Below are 20,749 nucleotides of genomic sequence, written 5' to 3' on the forward strand. Positions count from 1 at the left end.
ACCCGCAGGCCAGCGAACCTGCATCAGACAGCACACTGGTAGGGTTCCTTTCTGAGGCCGGTACCCAACCTGGCAAGCTGGAAGCCTGCAGTCTGTCAGTCCCTACTGTAAGTTATGTGGCAGAAGGATGGATCCACCTGTGGCTCTGTGGTTGCTCTATGCTGAAGTAACGTTTTCTGTAATAATCAGGCATAGTTACTCACTTTGCAGAAATAATCCAAAGGTAAACTTCTCACTTGAAATTTCCTCCTTAGATCCGTAACAAATGATAGTAAGTACTGTTAATTGGGCCTTTATTATATGCCAGACACTGAACTAGAGCATACACATACCAGTGCTCCCATTTAATCCTTGAAACAACTCTCACTCAAATGAGGCAAAACTCAAGGGATATTAAGATAGAACTTAATTATAGTCTGGAGAAGTAAAGTGACTTGCCTAAGGTCCAAACTGGTAAAAGCTGGGGCTCTAGACAGGGGTCCTATTTGCAGGAATTGGCAAGTATTTTTTATTCTGCATCCACAATATGTTATTTACAACTATACACATGTGCCACTGTACTAACGAGAGATGTTTAAAAGCATGAGATAAAAAAAATATACATGGAAATAATGCTTTCTTCTAATATCTGTCACATTACTTTTTGGAGGTAACTGCTATATTCCACTAATTTTCTTCCTTTTACAGTTTTTACTTTATATTCCTATCTATTCCATTAAAAGTCCAAATTAGAACCAGGCTCATTATCTGCTGACCCTGTGTCTACTCATCACTGCTCTTTCTAAAATTCTTTTATTTTTAAAAGTCACATAAAATGCCCATGAGGTCTCGGCAGAGGAACATATTCAGTTGCTAATGGTAGCTTTCAGAACAAATATGAACTCTATTCCATCCAGCAGAGCCATTAACTGTGTATTCTAAGTATTTTTTACACTGTGCTAAACCATTTTTTAAAAGTTACTTTTGTATACGCTAACCACAAACATTTAAATTTCACTTCTTCAGAAATTCTCAGAAGAAAACCACCACACTATAAAATCTTCTCTTGTACTTTGGGATATTTCAGAGCAGACTGAAACTGGCTATAAAAAGAAAGCAATGTTAATTATGACAGTAACTATACCTAATATGTCCCATATATGTAATGATACTGTGTTTACGTTTTATGGGCAATGTGGGAAAGGAAATTCCCATCAGATGATGAGATACTGTTAGAACAAGGTTATCAGCATTCATAGTTGATCTAAGTGAAAGGTGCTCAGTTGTGTCTGACTCTTTGCGACCACACGGACTGTAAAGCCTGCCAGGCTCCTCTGTCCATGGAATTCTTCATGCAAGAATACTGGAGTGGGTTGCCATTTCCTTTTCCAGGGGATCTTCCCAACCCAGGAACCAAACCAGGGTCTCCTGCACTGCAGACGGATTCTTTACCTGGGCTATCACCATTAGTGCTACCTGGGAAGCCCAGTTTATCTAAAGTAAACAATTCTTTTTCTTATTTTTGAGGCAATACTGAATACAGATTTTGATTAGATTTCTGTGAGTTTTAAAGGTCTGAGCAAAGGTCGAGGCTTTAAGAACACACATAAGGACAAAAGAGCAAAGGTCATCTCACACTGCAGTGTTAACAAAATACTTCTCCAAGTCACATTAATGAATGAACTACCTTGTTAAAAGAAACTGGGAGTTCTGGATCGTTTGCTGACTGCTTTCTGTGTTAGCTGTGTTGGTTGTTGCTGTGGATTGCGTGATTGTAGTGGTAACACTGCTTGTGTTAGTGCGCCGGGTTGCGTTGCGTGCGGTCTCCAGTTGTTGCCGTGCCGCCTGGGCATGCTGCCGTTCGAGCTGCAGCTGCATCTGCAATTGTTGCAACTGAGAAGCGGAAGGGCCAGAGGAGTTCAGCTGTCCTCCTGCAGAACGTCTCACTCCCGATAACTGAGATAAAAGCTCTGTCAGAGGAAATGAAGACATTAATGTCCACTGCAGTAGGAGGAAAACAAAATGCTACCATCATCCTTTTACCAGACGAATATTCAAAGCCATCATCAACGGGAAGGTAACCTGGGGCAACATACAGTCTCAGCTTGGAGCTTACTACCTTTTAGGATGCCCTCTGGAGGTGGGAGTTGCATGAGGGAAATGTAAACATACGTATGACTATTAGTTCACATATAATTCTAAGTGAAACACAGCAAATTGGTTTTTCAGTTGTTTGCATCATGGGTTGATTTAGTTATACTTTCTCTCGGTATTTAGTATTTAAGGAGTTAAATCCACTGGTCCAAGCATAATATAAACCTCAATATGCCCTCCATGAAAGCAGGGATCAAGTCTACTGCTCATGGCTTTCCTGGTTCTTAGAACAGTGCCTGACACATAGCAGGCACTCCAACACTGATGTAATGATTGAATGCCTCTCAGAATTAAATCCAAAGGAGAGATCGGCATCATTTCTCACTGTGCTCGCTCTGCCTTCTTTCTCTTGAACTTTCTGGGACTGCTCTCTGAGTCGCAGGGCACTGCTGCAGTGATGACCGCTGAAGCTGACTGGCTCTCAACCGCATAGCCTGTTTTATTTAGACTCCTGTTTGCACAAGGCTGTGCTCACTGGGAGCCTCTCAGCTAAGGGAGGTGCAGCACCTGCCTTCTCCCAATGGCTTGTGTGGAGCTGATGGCTGCCTTTTGGACATTCTCAGGCTGGCAAAGCTTTTCATCATTAAAACTCATTTCCAGGGCAGGTTTCTGCCTTACTGCTCACTGTTGTTTAATCTCTGAGGTTCTTAACACCGTTTTTTCATACAGTCCATCACTAATATAATTTTCACTGACAGAAAAAAACTGAATAGAGAAAATGTCTCATTTTTGAATTTTGCCCCCAGAAATCACTTAATGTTTAGAGCCTGCTACCAAAGACAGCAGGTAAATATATTCCTTTTGGATGAAGCAGTGTTTTTTAAAATCCCCCAAACTCAAGTTTTTCTGGGGCTTCTTGTACATCCAAATGCCCAAAGCACATTTGGGATTAGATTTTACACTGAATATCTCATAATTTAAAGAAGATTCTATGAGTAACACTGTTCCTACTTTTGGTGACAGATTTACATTCGGCACGTTTCAGGTACAAATTCCACTGTGTGCACACATTTTGGTCTTGCACAGGCTCCTGGACTCTTAATGCCTGGCTATGTCTTTCAGGGTCTCAGGCTACAACAACTTCTGACATTTTGACTGTCAAACTTTGTGCTCTGCTGCTGGTTGTCCAGGTGGGCCATGCATTAGATCCAGGTACAAATTACCTGTTCAAATGATTTTTTTAAGTAAGACTTTCCCAAGCTATTAGAATATAAATGTTTCATAACAATATAATTCTCAAATTAAGACAAGTACAAAACATTCCTACTTGACTTCATTCCATGAGAAGAGCTTATTTCTTTAGTCTTGTCAATTAGTTTTCTTATCTGTGTGCTTATGAAGGAGGTTGAACCACAGAATTCTGGAGGTCTTTCAACTCTGAAATCTTCTATGATTTTCTTGGGTTTCATTGGAGGTCACAAATAGAACAGAGACATTCCTTATCATTTTAAACCTCTAAGTACTTAAAGAAATGCCAGAATAATATGAACTACTTTACGTGGTCTACTCGACTTTAAAAATATTTTTATTTTTTTGCTATGTGGCTTGTAGGATCTTAGTTTCCTGACCAGGGATCGAATCTGGGCCCTCAGAAGTGAGAGTACCAAATCCTAACCACTGGACCACCAGGGAATTCTCTACATGGTCTACTTTAAACATATCTTACACTTGTAGAATTTCAGGGAATTTTGTCAAGGAATACAGGAGGGTGATGAGAGACTGAGAATATAAATCCTACTCCCCAAATTTAAAGGAAGCCCCCCATCCCCGGCCATTTCCTTTAAGGATGTGAAACTAACTTACCAGCTATAGGATCCATGGCTTCCCTATTGCTTGGAGAATATGAACTCTGAGAAGAAGAAAGTCCACCAGTAGAACTGCTAGTAAAGTGCATGTTTGATCTGCGCGCACGAGGACCTCCTAACCCCCGGCCAGGGTGAAACATTCTACGTACATGTCGGACACCGCTCGACTCATCATAACTCCAAGGTTAAGAAAAGGACTCGGGTATTTCATAGTAACAATAAAATACATATATAAAAGAAGTCACTCGAGCCCTTGCAAGATAAGCATGCAGATTTCCCAAATTGTACGCATTTTAAAACAGCACATTTAGGAATACAAATGGCACAACTATGTCTATAAAGGCTATTAACTCTAAAAATGAACACTGGAATATAAAGCAATGTATGTGTATACTGTGTGTCTATATTGTATGTGTGTTTTCAAAGAGAAAAAAAAGTTTCTCCAGACGGGAAGAAGTTTCTTCCTAGGTTCCAACTACAAGGGCCAGAATTAATATCCCCTGACAAGGTGAAAGGTGCCACCTGGTCAGATACCCAAAGGGGACTATTCCCTTACCCACATACGTTCTTATCACAGTAACCACAAATAACAACCATCAGCTTTTATATCTGGTGAGAGCTGTGCTAATATACAGGCTAATCAAATCTCAGTGACCATCTGTAACGAGAAAGGAATAGTGCAAATAATTTAAATTCAGGACTCAAAGATTCCCTTCAGCTATCGGTTTTAATCTGTCAATGTGTGTGTGTGTGTGTGCGTTTTTCCAATACTGCTGTCAAGCAGAAAACCAGATTTGAATTTCTTGTGTTAAGTGGACACACAGAGAGTTAACAGCACATTTAACAAGAAGTCAAACCATCTTACACACATGTGTGTGAGTTAAACTGAACAAAGTCCCGAGGAGCAAACAGCAGCCAAAACTCGTGAGGACAACACTGTGTCTCGACACAGGCAAGTGTGAGTGTACAAGGAGGAGGGAGAGGGGGCTGGGGGAGCCACATGTTACAGCAGAAGAGATTTTCTTTTGAAGCTGTCAATATATAGGAAAAGAATTCTAAAAAAGAGGGGCTATATGTGTAACTGATTTACTTTGTTATTCAGCAGAAACTAACACAACATTGTAAATCAACTACACACCAATTAAAAAAAAAAATTCCCCAAACACAAACAAAAAAAGCAGCCAACAGAACAGCTACACAAGGCAGGCTAACTTTTGTGCTGGATTCCCAGTTCAGGAGTCATGTGGGGACAGGGTGGGCAGCCATAATGCACACTCTTTCATGGTATTCATGACATAGGCTTGGGCTCTACAGAAAGTGATGTTATGATCATCACACTTTATTTGTAAAAGTATAAAAAGTACACTTTAGGGATTTCCGTGGTGGTCCAGTGGTTAAGAATCTGCCTTGGAGTGCAGGGGACACAGGTTCGATATCTGGTTGGGGAACTAAGATTCCACATGCCTCAGGACAACTAAGCCCACACTGCAACTACTGAGCCCAACACAACCGGAGTCTCCTGTATTGCAGGCAGATTCTTTTCCAATATCAGGGAAGTCCTGCCAAATAAATAAAGAATTAAAAAAAATAAAAAGTACACTTTAGGAAGAGTTCTACCAAAGTGGGGAAAAAAAAAAAAAAGCCTGGTTACAAAGAGGCTTAGAAACAAGTCACTCTCTCATGTCAAACAAAATTATCACATAGTGGCACTTGAAGAACTTGACAAATTAGTTGTATTTCCAGGAAAACTGCTATGCCAACATTTTACTTTCTAGAATTTAAAAATAATAGTTGCTAGTAATCTAAAATGCAGCATTTGACTTCTCTTATTCTCATTTTTACATAATTTATTTTTTCTTGGTAATGAAAGACTCATACACATCTACAAAAGATGGTTGTGGATGACATGGGACATTCTACTGAATGAATGCTGATTTCACTAGAGGTCCTTGAACCTGCTGGAGAAGTGCAGGATAATGGCATGGTTTTTTAAAATTTTTTGCCTAGCTACTCCACGAAGATGGAGTGAAGAATAGATCAAGTTGTAACTCTTTTGGGTATTGTTATAGAATTCTTTTATACAAAATGCGAAGTAACTAACAGGCTAAAAGTATTCTTGGCCCATTTGGATTTTCATGTAAGCACTGCTTTCTTCATTTTGCTTTCAGTGTCCCCTGCACTTAGCAGAGAGGAAGAGTGGGCTCCTCTGTTCATTCAGTACTTGCCCCAGACTGGCTCAGACCAGGCTGATCTTCTCATTTCTCAGGAAGGTTCCATAGCTTTATCTTTCCATTAGTTTCCACTTGAAAGTGAAAGTGTTAGTCACTCAGTCATGTCCAATTCTCTACCACCTCATGGACTGCAGCCTGCCAGGCTCCTCTGTTGAGATTCTCCAGGCAAGAATACTGGAGTGGGCTGCCATTTCCCTCCTCCAAGGGATCTTCCTGATCCAGGGATGGAACCCCGGTCTCCTGCATTGCAGGCAGATTCTTTACTGTCTGAGCCACCAGGGAAGCTTTCCATTAGTTTCCACTTATCTTCCCCCAAACTCTAAAGGGTCAAATTTCTAATAAGAAAATTATGTTCTGTGATCAAGGGCTGAGAGCTGAAGGACAGGAACACCAAGTCTAAGGTTGTCTTATGATTGCCAGGAGGCAAGCAAAGGTATCAGAATGGAGTCTGGCAGAAAGAAAGGCTGTGATTAGCTCTTGATTGCTTTAGACTGCAATGAACACTAAAACCTTCCCAAGAGCACACAGCCCTAATAGGTGATAATTTTAGAAAGACAATTCATAACTTGAAACCAGAAGCACTGAGTCTACAAATAAATGTACTCTGGTGGGCCAGTAATCTCTTGCAGAGTATAGAGAATACTGTCAGGAACCATCATGAGACTGGCTTGGGAGGAGAAGCAGAAATCAAAGCGGGAAAGAAATTTAGAACTGGATCTGACCTTATGCTGCCCTACTCAGATGGGCAGGAAGCCCCACGGGGCACACCTGCCCACCACCCAGCCTATAAGAGACTATGGCAACAGAGAATACAGATGGCGAGCAAGTGTATCATCCACACAGTTAATGAACTAACTAGATTTTAATTTGGATTAGCATTTTCCACTTTTGTATGAAAACACCCTCCTGAAGACTTGTAACCTGGTCAAATTGTCTTAAAAAAATAATAAACCTGATGGCAAAGAACTGAAGATAATGAGCAAGTGCATTTCACTTACTGACCACTTTTCATGTAATGGTCACAGCGTGGAAAAAGAGAAGTAAGAAATCGCACCTCAACGCCGTATCACTTTTAGGAAAATGTCAAATCAACTAAGATAATTTGGAGGTTAGTTTTGTCCCTGGGAATACTGCCCTTAAAAGTCATCACAATGACAAATGTTGCAAACAACTTTTTCCCTTGTTGCATCTCAAAAGGATATTAAATCTCTAGGGGCTCTGTGTTCAAGTGTAAGATGAGCTGCAAAGTCATCCGTGACATGATTAGGATCGCCTCCAGGTAACGCTGCACATATTGGACAAATCTGAAATGAAAGCAGAGAAAGCAGATTTACTTATCGATGAACATTGATCAGGTATCTTTCTGGATGAATATTTTATTGTAATTTTTACCCTGACCAGGTTTTAACCAGGCAAAAATACAGCAGATCCTGAACTAGTGTACAGCGTGGAGGCTGAACAAGAGCCACAGGCCTGAATGTGGTGACTTTCCACTGAAGCAGACCATTTGTCGGGGTCAGACAGACAATTCTAAACACACAGGTCAAATTGGAGCTCTGGCAAATTCGTCTGCATGGTCTAGCAAACTATTTTCCATAAAAAAGTTTTTCAGTGTGCCATTTAGTGCACGTTCATGTCTAAGTCCCAACTGACTGGTAAACGCTGAGACATAATCTTCCCTAAAGTAACCTAGACTCGAGGGATAATCACCAAACAAGACAGCACAGCTCTTATTAAAAATGCAACTGCACAAACTTAAACACTCTGAATGAGGTACAGTAAGACAGACAATGACAACTGATAATATGCAAATATGCTCTATTAATTCTGAATGGGACTTCTAAGATGGGAAAGGGGGTAAAGATAATTTTTAGAACTTTATTTCCCAGAGGGATGGGAGGCAGGACAAAAGCTTGTGGTCAGAGCAGAGGAGGCTTGAGAGGTTGGGAGTGTAGTTTCTGAAACAGCAGTTTCAACAGAGATGGTGAAATAGGAGGCAGAAGGAAAGGACAGAAAGAATGTGGAACTTTCAGGGTTGAAGCCCTTACTTTTTCAGAAATCCAACTGGACAGATGATGGCCTAAAAGTGGAAGCCAAGCCCTGAAGTATGAACTTCAATCTCAAAGAACAGAGCCAAGAAGGAAGGTCTGAGCTAAGAAGCACAACCAAAGGGAGCCCCAGGACCTGGACGGTGGAAGGTTTTGGCCTGTGCCCCTCTAGGGACAGGGGAGCTGAGGGCAGGATACAAGATTCAACCTTGCCATTGTATATGTCATATGCCTAAGTACTTTCACTGGGAGTAAAACCAGGCACCTGACTGACCTTACTGTAGGCTCACTGCTTACAGAGGCAAAGGAGAGGAGATGGCAGGAGAAAGGTGAGACCTGAAAAGACAGTAGTAGGATATGGGGGAAGACAAACTAGTCTGATTCCTAGAGCCTGAGTGAACACAAATCCCTGTCTCTAATGACTAGAAATCGGAAGTCCTGGAGACCACTGTGATCCAGTTCCTCCTAAAGTGCAAACAGTCAGCTGTCCTGATGATCTGCCTCAGGACTCTGAGAAACAGCCTCAAGAAGACTTAAAGATGCTCAAGAAAAAAACACTGAAGCACGGACGTGTGCAAAAGAACAAGAGAGGTCACGATGGGATGTACCTCTGAGGCAAAGGAGAGAAAGAAGCAGACAGACACGCTTATGCTTTTTCCAGAAGATGCCAGAAAGATGGTCGTTTTTTCTGTGTCAGAGAGAAAAGCAACTGGATCTGTTTATGTTTATAGATAATCAACTCTCTCCTTACCAGAAAGTTGGTTTTTACTGTGTAGCTTCCTGTGCTGTGTGACACTGTGGGGTAGAGTCTGATATACTTATTTTACTTTTCACATGTTTCTGCCTTGTCTATAGATTGTAAACTCTGAGAAATGCAGGACAGTGTGATTTCTTTCTTTGTGGGAACTGTGACCAGATTTGTTAAAAGCAAAAAGATCGACATGGTTTAGACAAGCAAAAACAATCTCCAGTTGCAAGTATAAGATTTTTATCCAAACAGAAAACAAAGGAAGGCATCTTCCTTCTAAGGTACTTCCCTTTAGATTGGTCTTTGGATAAAATCTACGCATAACCTGAACTGCACAAAGAAGACAGCTACAGAAGTTGCAGTCCTCTGATGATGAAAGTAAATGGACTGAGCTGAGAAAAGTCTCCTTGAGAACATGCATTCCTGGAAGGAAGACAGAATAGGGAAGCACAGATACCAAACATACTAGGAATGTCCTAGTAAGACTGATAATCTCCTGCAAACTAGAAAAGCACCCTTGAGTTAGAGATGTAAAACATAAAGAAAAATCAAGATCCTTCTATATACTACTGTCTGTGAATTTCAGTTCTGTGACTTCGAATCTTTTAGATTTTACTATAGGGGTAAGGCAGGATGAAGGTATACAGACCGCTCCATCTAGAGAGCAATAAAACAGAAACAAATACTTCCTAGTAATCTGGGGTAAAGAAGCACTGGGGTGGAAGGGCCACCTAGCTCGGCAGCTGGCACAGGAGAATCAGGAGACTAGATGAGAACCAAATGGAACATGGTGCCACCCCTGGGTCACACGAAGTTAACTCAAATGAGGACCTGGAAAGGAAAATGAAGTGTTGATGGGACCAGAGGCCACCTTGCAAGTTTTTAGATTTTATGCTGAGCAAGTGAACTCATGTTTCAGGAGAAAAACTTTGGTAACTCAAGGTTGTACTTTCTGAGACAATGCAGGGAACAAGAGGAAGAGGGAAAAACAAGAGTGAAGTGGGGCAGGAGGAACAGAGATGAGGTGAGAATGGAAAGAGGCAGATGCCACAGTGCACCCAGGGGCACGAATGCAGCATATCTCTGAGTGCATCTTTACTTCCCCAAGACAGCACCTAATATTTTTTACAAGACAGGCAAAATTCACACAAAAGATAAACTACTGACCCTAAAATTATGAGTCTGTCAACGCTGATATTTATCATATTTCTACTGCCACATGATACAAAAGTACCTATCATTAGGACAAGAAAAGTCCATTAATTTACATTAACTGAAAATTATGACAATTAACACTGTAAATCAACTATACTTTAATAAAATACAATTTTTTAAAAATCACAACAATTTGCTGACATTAAGGCTGACTGAATTGGCCTAAGTGTTTCCTAAACTTGGCTAAGGATATCATTCACCTGGAGCATTTGTTAAAAATAGAGTTTCCTAGACCCCTGCCTAGAAAGTGATTCTAGGTTTGAGAATCTGTATTTTGAGAAGGATCCCAGTTAGTTTATAGTTAGAAAGCTTGGTAAACACTGCTTAAATATACAATGGTATTGCAAAATAATACTTTACCCTGTTGTGTGAAACACCAAATGTTGTCCCCTGCTACCCGCCCACCTCCTTATTCACAGATGTCCTTGATATTCTCAGTCTTTGCTTTCCCTCGAGTATTTCCCCTCTGCTTCATCCTGCCACTGAGAGTCACTATCAGTCCTGCTTTTTATCTGCAGCACCTGTGGGAGCCTTTACCAATGTGCTGAGGTAAGACTCCAGCCAAAAACGTAACAGAGTTTCCATTTTTCCATATGGTCCCAGTGCATGATGGCCAGCGAGCAACCAGTCAGTGCAGATCCTTAATATGGGTGGTCACCTGTGTGACCAGTGTCTAGAACACACCTCCTGAAGTCATTAGGTAAAATGCTATAAGTCACTACTGAACTTACAAAACCTTTTTCCCTATGACAGGTTATGTGCATAAAAAAAATATAAAATCAGCTTGCTTTTAAGCCAGCCCCCACTACAATTAGCAACCAGTCTAAATCAAGTTTGGATTTCCCCCAGCCTCTTTCTTGAATTGGAACACCCCCTCCAGATGGTGTTCTCTGTCTGGCTCTGTTCAGTGCTTTAAAACAAGAGAGGAAGAGTTAAGTTCCTAAGATGTGGTGAGTTCTCTTCCTCTCTCCCTCCCCTTTTTTGGATAGACTTCACAATATGTTTTTTTGCCGGTTTTGTTTCCTGCTACAGAAAAATGCATTAAAAAAAACTGCTTATGATCCAGCATAAAACCTGGAACCTAGACTGCAGCATTAGAGAAATTGGTCTTTCACTAAATCACTCAGCACCTGCTGAGGAGCCAGGTTGCTTCTTCACCAGCAGGACGATCCACTTTGATGCACCATCTTCCCAGACCCCTTGACTCTGCCCTTCATCTCAGATCCTGGGACACCATCCTTCTTCTCAACAGCAAATGCCTTAAGTGAAATAACCACCTTGGCAATCAGCACTTCTTGACTAGGTTTCTGGATCAAAAGCTTGATTTCTTTGTCTGTTCTAATTTTAGATCCATGAGAAACATTTCCCTTTTGAGAATACAGGTTCAAAGGCTGTGATTTCCCTACCTCATCTTCTACTATTACTTTCTGATGACACTGGATGTCTGAGGCATCATTTCTCTGATGACTATGCTCCTGTAACAGGGAGCAAACGCTTCGAGGTAAATTCTACCCTTTCTGGATTCATGCTCATCTATATAATCATTATGTTTAAGTTCATCATGTTTCAAAAGAACTACAGAATCACTCAAAGCCTACTACCCTTCCCTTCCCAACTGAGAGCTGAGATGGCCTGAGGATGGAAAAAGGCCATTCCTGGGTACTGGGGCAAGCACTCCTACTCACTGTCCACCAGACCAGGTGGACAAACACTCTGGTTTTAAAGGTTCTCCACTATCTGGCCCCATTTGGCGCATTTGATTTTGTTTCCCACCCCAGTCCACAACAATCGATGACTTTCTATCCTCTCCACCTACCATGTTCTTTCTATCACTGAATCCTGGTTCATGCCTCTTCCCTCCGAGTAATGCCATTCCTTCCCATTCTGTCCACTTTTTGAAATAACACCCATTCTCAAGGGCTACCTCAATTCACAAAATCCTGACTCCTTTTGGCATTTTTCTCCAGTTGTGTCAGAAAAGCCAGTTTGCTTTTTAGACATGCCGTAAGGTGCATGTGGGTAGAGGTCCTGTTTTAAGTTTACTACGCTGACAGACTTCCCTGGTGGCTCAGACGGTAAAGCGTCTGCCTACAATGCAGGAGACCCGGGTTTGATCCCTGGGTCAGGAAGATCTCCTGGAGAAGGAAATGACAACCCACTCCAATATTCTCGCCTGGAAAATCCCTTGGACAGAGGAGCCGCTTAGGCTGCAATGCATGGAGTTGCAAAGAATCAGACACGACTGAGCAACTTCATTTTCACTTTCATGCTGACAGCCATCATGCTTTATATTCCCAGAATCTGATGACTTCAAAAAGCGTTACTTCACATGACGTATTAGAAGCAATGTTCCTGGTTAATGCTTGGAGAGACACACTGAGAACATACAAGGACATACAGGGTCTTGAGTAAGACCAACAAATGCTTCCCTGTCCAAGCTGTCCTTAATAACCGACCCAGGCATGACCTAGAACAGCCTTTCTTCTAACATTATCCGTCTGGGGGCAAAGAAGTGGAGTAAATACTGTGTTCTATCGGTTTCCTCAATTAGAGCTAACAACTCAGTTAATTTTTGCTCAGGCACCCCCACTTTTTCTTACACAAGGCCCTCTGCAGCCCCTACTCCACGTTTCCCTGTCAACTCCTTTTCCATTCTTCATTCCTTTACTACAGCTGTGAGTCAACTTATGAAGTTAATCATGGTTGAAAAGATCACAATACCCTTGTCCCTGAGGATTGACAAGTTCTAAAGCAAAATCAAAGTGCAGTGAAGAAGCTGTCTGTTGCCATAACTCTACTGTCTGCAGAAAAGCTCTGCTTATTTCTTCTTTATGTGAATGTGCTTTTTCCTTCCAGTAATCAGACAAGAAGAACACATAATTCTCCTGTGTTAATACTACACTAACTTTCTAGCATAAGGTTACTTAGGCCTTCCCAAGCTAGCTTTGAAATCAAAGTTCACTTCATGAAAAAAACAAAAAACAAAGTTCACCACTTGATGTGTTCTGCCAACTTATATGCTTATCATGCTCTCAGTTCCAAACCAGGTGTCTAAAGGACATTTACAAAAACAGCCTCTTTTAAAAGTTGGTGTGGGTCTTCCATTTTTTAAACAAAAAATGTCATAAATTCAAATAAAACATTTAAGTAAAGCCTTATGTGTGTCATTTAAGATAGGGGCAACTCTTGAAGTGCAATAAGCACACTTCTTTCTGTGCTGCTCTTTTCAACTGGGTCCTAATTTCCATTAAGTTAAAGGACTTATGCTGTCAAGTCCAGATAAGCAGGTAAAGTTGAAGTTCTGACAGGTTATATTTGTTATACTGTATAGTTTTGCTACATGGATTAACTACTTATGTATTTACTGAGTAAATATTTAGGTACAATTTATGTCTGGGGCTTCCCAGGTGGTGATAGTGGTAAAGAATTCATCTGCCAATGCAGGAGATATAAGAGACAGAGGTTTGATCCCTGGGCTGGGAAGATCCCCTGGAGAAGAGCATGACAATCCACTCCAGTATTTTTGCCTGGAGAATCCCCATGGACACAGGAGCCTGGCAGGCTACAGCCCATGGGATCGCAAAGAGTCAGACACGACTAAGCAGTTGAGCAGCACGTCTGGGACACAATTCGTGTCTTCCTTTTTAAGGGGCTCTTAAATTCACCTCTAGAAATAACCTAGGCTTATTCTGTAAAGCAGATTTTCTGGTCATCTGCAGTACAATGGGGGTGTTTCTGGTTTTGTTTTTATTTATTTGATTGTGCAGGATCTTCACTGTTCTGTGCAGGATCTTCACTGATACATGTGGGATTTAGTTTCCCAACCAGGAATTGAACTCTGGTTCCCTCACTGGGAGCACAGAGTCTTAACCACTGGACCACCAGGGAAGTCAGTGGGGGTGTTTTTAACAAAGTTTCTTTTACTGAAAAGTGATGATCCTGGAGAAGCTGTTAGAATTTAAAACCATGACACACAAAACCCCTTACATGCATTACATTTTAATCCTCATACAAAAAGCCAGAATTGACATTCTACTGAGTTAACAACTGCTAAGGCTAACTGATAACTCCAGGGTTTTGGCTTTCTTGCCAACTTAAAAGTAGTTTATCTGATCAAACCTGCATATATAATGAAAATAAGACCGAAGGGTGAAGTTTTGCTTTGAGAAGATTCAAAAAGTAGAAAATCTGTGCTACATGGGCAATAACCCTCTGGGCCCTTCTCTAGAAGCATCTAGCTTGTAGCTACATGCACCTTAGCCATCTGTCCAACACAGATACAGGGTCTTTCAAGAGCTGAGGGAGCACACTGTTTAACTCAATCATAATCTCACTTCCTATTGTTGCACTGGAACACTCAAATTAACTCATAATTAAGTATGAGCTACTTCGTACTGAATTTATTTTTCTCCTCAGTTCTATTTTCCCATTTTAATGCTTGGGTTGGGACTGTTGCCTGCTTCCAAAGAGCAGCATTTAGAATGTTAGGGAGTTGTTGTTAAACATAAAAATTCCTGTTTTCCTTTACATTTTTATCTATGGTTTAAAAGTACTAAATAATTAAAGTTTTGGTTTCAAACATGTTTCCTGACATAAATTTAAATCCAATGTGTATACTGATGTGTTGGGAACTCATAAAACTTGAAAAAACATCAATTTAGCCATAATGAAAAATAATTCCAAAGTGGTCAGAGCAGTCCCATTTCTTTATCCTGTTCACAGGTCACCCTGAATGTGAGCAATTATGCCCATGAACACTTAGAGAAAAAAAACCCCAATGTAAGCTTGACTGTTGCTTCCTCGGTGTCAGTGATAAAGAATTCACCTGCCTATACAGGAGACTTGAGTTTGATCCCTGGGTTGGGAAGATCCCTGGAGAAGGAAATGGCAACCCACTCAGGTACTCTTGCCTCGAAAATTCCTGGAGAGAGGAACCTGATGGGCTACAGTCCACGGGGTCGCAGAGTCGGACATGACTTAGCAACTGAACAACACAAAGCTTTACTGTTTTCATCCATCCTTCACCTGCAGGCTTAGAGAAAGAAAAGGAAAGAGGCATCTTGTGTTGTTAAGTGGTGTTGGAAAGTACCTTCGAGCCACAGGGGGACAGGTACAGGGAAGGCTGCACCCAAAGCCAGAGACAATTTTAGTGAAAACTCACAAATGACTCTACCTAAGTTAGTTAGGGATTATACTGCTTATAATGAGTTTAAACTAGAGTCTGACAATGACAGAAGCTCTGTGGGCTCCTCTTCTCCAGAGCTTAATGATGTCAATAAGGCTGAGTCTGGTAGGATTTCCTGGAAAAAAACCACCTCAGCTGTGAATACCAAGATTGGCATCTTAAAGTAATTTTCTTAACCAGTTTTCTTTTTTTTTTAACCTGAGGAGCACAATGGGAAAAGAAGGGGTACCAGGAGAAGAAGAGACAAAGTGGAAAAGGGCTTAAGAAACTTCCAAGTTACCTTACAATTTGCCAACAGCTGTCAGGGGGCTCCCATCTTTAATTATACCACACTTTCTACACATTTTTATGCATGCTTTCCGAAAAGAAGCTCCATTACTAGGCACTACCTTGAAGTTAGCTGTCTGGACACTGAACTAGACAAACCAGGGTTTCACAGGACAAAGAAGAAATCAAATCAGTGGCCAAAGGAAAAAAACTCAAAACTAATGTCTCTACGTGCACTGCTCTCTTCCCAGCACTCCCCTTCATACTGGGTGCTTCTCCCATTCTGCAAACAGCCTACTCATATCCCCTATGGGAGTTTATTTCAACACAGAGGAAGGTACAGAGCAAAAAAAACCTACCCACAGTAACCACATATTCTGAAATACTAGGCACAACACTTTCTTGGAAAAGCTATCATCATCTGATTCTCACAATATTTTAAAAGACTGCCCTTCTGGTTTTCACATCACCTAAAGGAACTAATTTCTCATAGAAACATCTTTTAAAATACCATGACACCCATATAAATAGAATTATCCTCGAACAACCTAGAATCCCCAACGCACCTCCTATCATTTCCTTCCCTGCTATCAATATCAACTCAAAAATCTACTGGGAAACCAATGGCTATATCACCGTTTGTTGTTGTTCAGTCACTCAGTTGTGTCTGACTCTGCGACCCATGGATGGCAGCACATCAGGCTTCCAGTCCTTCACCATCTCCTGGAGCTTGCTCAAACTCATGTCCATTGAGTCAGTGATTCCATCCAACCATCTGGTCCTCTGTCGTCCCCTTCTCCTCCCGCCTTCAATCTTTCCCAACATCCTGGTCTTTTCTAATGAGTCAGTTCTTCACATCAGGTGGCCAAAGTATTGGATTTTCAGCTTCAGCATCAGTCCTTTCAATGAATATTCAGGGTTGATTTCCTTTAGGATTAACTGGTTTGATCTCCTTGCAGTCCAAGGGACTCTCAAGAGTCTCCTCCACAGTCCAAAAGCATCAATTCTTCGACGTTCAGTCTTCTTTATGGTCCAACCTTTACCTCCATACATGACTACTGGAAAAACCACAGTCTTGACTAGATCGACCTTTGTTGGCAAAGTAATGTCTCTGCTTTTTAATATGCTGTCTAGGTTGACCATAGCTTTTCTTCCAAGGAGCAAGTATCTTTTAATTTCATGGCTACAGTCACCATCTGCAGTGATTTTGGAACCCAAGAAAATAGTCTGACACTGTTTCCACTATTTGCCCATTTATTTGCCATGAAGTGATGGGACCAGATGCCATGATCTTCGTTTTTGAATGTTCGTTTTTGAATGTCGAGTTTTAAGCCAGCCTTTTCACTCTCCTCTTTCACTTTCATCAAGAGGCTCTTCAGTTCCTCTTTGCTTTTGCCATAAGGTTGCTGTCATCTGCATATCTGATGTTATTGGTATTTCTCCTGGCAATCTTGATTCCACCTTGTGCCTCAACCAGCCTAGCATTTCACATGATATACTTTGCATATAAGTTAAATAAATAAGTAGGGTGACAATATATAGCCTTGATGTACTCCTTTTCGAACAACCAGTCCATTGTTCCATGACTGGTTCTAACAGTTGCAAGATCTGCATACACGTTTCTCAGGAGGCAGGTAAGGTGGTCTGGTATTCCTGTCTCTTGAAGAACTGTCCATAGTTTATTGTGATCCACACAGTCAAAGGCCTTAGCGTAGTCAATGAAGCAGAACTATATGTTTTTCTGGAATTCTCTTGCTTTTTCGATGATCCAACAGATGCTGGCAATTTGATTTCTGGTTCCTCTGCCTTTTCTAAATCCAGCTTGAACATCTAGGAGTTTGTGGTTCAGCTAGCTGCTGAAGCCTAGCTTGCAAAATTTTAAGCAGTACTTTGCTAGCATGTGAGATGAGTGCAATTGTGTGGTAGTTTGAACAGTCTTTGGCATTGCCCGTCTTTAGGACTGGAATGAAAATTAATCTTTCCGAGTCCTGTGGCCACTGCTGAGCAGTTTTCCAAATTTTTTGCTTTGAGAAGTCCATGAACAGTATGAAAAGGCAAAAAGATACCACCCTTAATAACCGAGAATATTACTACTGTCTGATTTTAAACAAGTAAATGTGCTCAAAATAACTATTATTAAAAACGTGCAGTTAGCCAAATACTAGAGATAGAAAAAAGTGATTTATAAAATAGAAAGTGTTCTGCATCAAAGGGAATGAAAAGCACAAATGGTAAAAGTACCAAATACCAGTCTTCTGTAACCTGTCTAAGTGCAGCTGAGCAGCAGCAAGATAGCTGCCTGCAGCAGAGGTATTTTTCAAGTCCTATGTTAATTCAATAAAATACCATGGTTAGTTCACAGAAAAGCAGACTACACAAGCAGTAACAGTTTAAAAACAGCCTATTTTTAAAACAAAGTGTATTTGGCTTTTAAATGCTTATTTTTCTTGATTACCTGCTTATAAGAGTAAATAGTCAATTATAATATTTAAGAAAATGTACAAGATTGTATCAGCAGGTTTGTAAAAATTATGGCTTACATCACTATTACTGCTCCTAATAAGGAAATACCTGTGTTGGGAAGTTACCAGCTCTATATGTCTACATATTAAAATGGTCTTTCAATGAAATACAGATACTACATTGATGGTCAAAATTTAAAAGTCCCATATACAACTAAAAAATATGTAACTTCTCATAGCCCTGATGTATAAACCATATCTGTCACATTATTTCGGTTTGCAGTTTATTTCATCTAATATTAAGAATCAAATGCATCTAACTGTTTATACACAAAATGCCACAATGATGAGGGTAATTTCTATTCTGTGCTCTATGATTCCTTTTAATTGACATTCAATTGTCTAAATATTAAATAAATTATCAGCTAAAACAGATTATTCTGACTCACTAAAAAAAGGTTTAAAAGACCTTTTACGTCATCATGTTTCTCCAAAAGAATAAAATTGTCTAAAGTCTGATTATGGAGAATTTCTAAAATCATTCTTTTTCCTTGACTTTTATTTTATTGTTTAATCAAACTGGTATAAATGGAACACAATACAACCATGCTATTATTACAAAAACATCTAGGTCTTTACTAAAATGGGAGGGGCTGTATCACCTGCATGGATGAAAGAGGACCTCAAAGCAGGAGACTGCCCTATGCTCCTTTCTGGAGATGAAGAAAACAAAGAGTAAACCAAATGAAAATCAGAAAGTGAAAAGCTTGCAGCAGGGAATACTAGAGAACTGATGTGGCTATGAACAGCGCAATACACTGCAACACAGATTTCTAGAAGTGAGAAGAAAACTTTGGTGAACCCAAAAGTGCTTTTACCTTTTAAAATGTAACATTCTTAACATAAAATTGCAAGAATTTATTAAATAAAGAACTGAAATATTAATTATATATCATTAATTAGAGGTAAAGGTACTTTTCACTTAAAAAACAACAATAAAAATTCCTGAAGGCTTTCTGATAAGCTGCAGTGCCAGTCAGCAAATGTGAGACTTAAGAAATTACCAGGAATCACGCTTAACGTTTTTATGTTCCAGGCTTTCCTACCACGTTTCTTGCACACTCCATGGCCACCTCCTCAGCAGATTCTTCATGTTTGCACTCCCATTTCACCTCCAGTGCTCACTTCTACTACCAGCTGATAGATTTTGATAACTACGTACTACTTCCGTTCCTACTTCTTCCCACAACCAAAAACTAGTTAGTTGTCCCAATCTACCTGATTTCATAACTATGAGGGGTTTTAAGAACTTGCCCTTAACTTCAAAAATCACACTGTTTATCAGATTTGGTGTTTATAAAAAGACTCTTGAGATTATACCCAATCCGCTTGAAAAATTTTAATCAGCTTCACTATGCATTCTATGTCGTGTTGTTTTTCATGATATCTAGTTTTGAAGAAGCCTCCATATCCTCACATCAAAAGCTCAAGTAATTGGAAATTAACCTTAAGAAGGGAGGGGAATCTTAGGTGAGGGCCTTAGAGTCCCAAGTTGAAAAAAATGAGGCAAAAATACAGATGACTACAAAGCTATTAACCTTCCATAGACTTTCGTATTAGCTGTGCCAGGCAGTAATGAACACTCACTAATGATGACAGTAACATTTACAGTGATATACCCTCCTGCCCCTAAAAGTTCCAAAGGGAGGATGGTTAGAGGAGTGAGGTCCCAGGGGACGGTACAAGCTGGTGGTGCAGAGGATCGGTGCAGTAAATGCACGGGCAAAGAAGGACAGCACTTTGAGCATGTAGAAAGAAAAATATGAGCAGGAATAGAAAAGGAGATACAGTTATTATGTGACTCTTAATCCCTTACCTACCAGAATGACATGAGTCACTACTGAACTCCAGAATTCAAAAATGTCTGTTTACCATGACTTGGCAAAACAGAGGAAGGGAGGGTGTTGAGAGGGGACATACAGTAAAATCAGGTGGATATTTACATGTAACTGTAACACATCAGAGCTCATAACATGCTTCACATATATACCTAGAGGCATTCAAAATACTTAACTGGCATGTTATCAGCAGTGATCCTTAAGCACAGACCCCTGGCAGTATGCCACATGTGGTACACCTGCTGAATGCAGCCCTGGATCTGGGACATGACCTACTTGGTTCAAAGAATCAAGCATGCTCGTACCAAAGATTCTTGTCTGCTTGTTACTTTTCACTTTGAAATGTCTGGTATTCTATGAATGGGAACAGAGGTAGATGCAGGGTTCATGCAGACTAAGAGCTGATGAGGAGGGAGAAATCCTTAGAGTATTCCACAAATACGAATATGAAAAAGTAGTATGGCCACTGCCTTGAGCTATGTTCCCAAAGTTGGGGAACTAAAGCAAGGCATATAATTGAATACAACTTATGAGAGACAGAGCACAAAACCTATGTGTAGATGGTATTTAATTTTCAAACAACGTGTATCAGGCAGGTACAAAGGACTATAAATAAATTGTATTTACTTTCTGGAAAAATAAAGGCAAAGCTGCTGGTGGTTAATTCTCATTTTTAAAAATGAACAATTTTTCATTCATAGAGAGGACTTGAATTTTCACTGGACTCTCCAATTTTAGATATGGAAAATGGACACAT

General features: G+C 40.4%; 1 protein-coding gene across 1 annotated transcript in view; it reads right to left on the reverse strand.

Annotated features, from left to right (window-relative positions):
- KCMF1 (potassium channel modulatory factor 1) overlaps positions 1-20,749 on the reverse strand; it is a 79,059-nt gene that overhangs the window by 4,596 nt on the left and 53,714 nt on the right. Inside the window, exons 4-6 of the mRNA XM_070798836.1 lie at positions 7,372-7,473; positions 3,937-4,111; positions 1,667-1,949 (exon numbers count right to left, since the gene is read on the reverse strand). Of these exons, the coding sequence (XP_070654937.1) occupies positions 1,667-1,949; positions 3,937-4,111; positions 7,372-7,473 (560 nt within the window). The remainder of the gene's footprint in view (positions 1-1,666; positions 1,950-3,936; positions 4,112-7,371; positions 7,474-20,749) is intronic.

This window comes from Bos indicus, chromosome 11 (assembly GCF_029378745.1).
Source record: "Bos indicus isolate NIAB-ARS_2022 breed Sahiwal x Tharparkar chromosome 11, NIAB-ARS_B.indTharparkar_mat_pri_1.0, whole genome shotgun sequence".
Classification (NCBI taxonomy): domain Eukaryota; kingdom Metazoa; phylum Chordata; class Mammalia; order Artiodactyla; family Bovidae; genus Bos; species Bos indicus.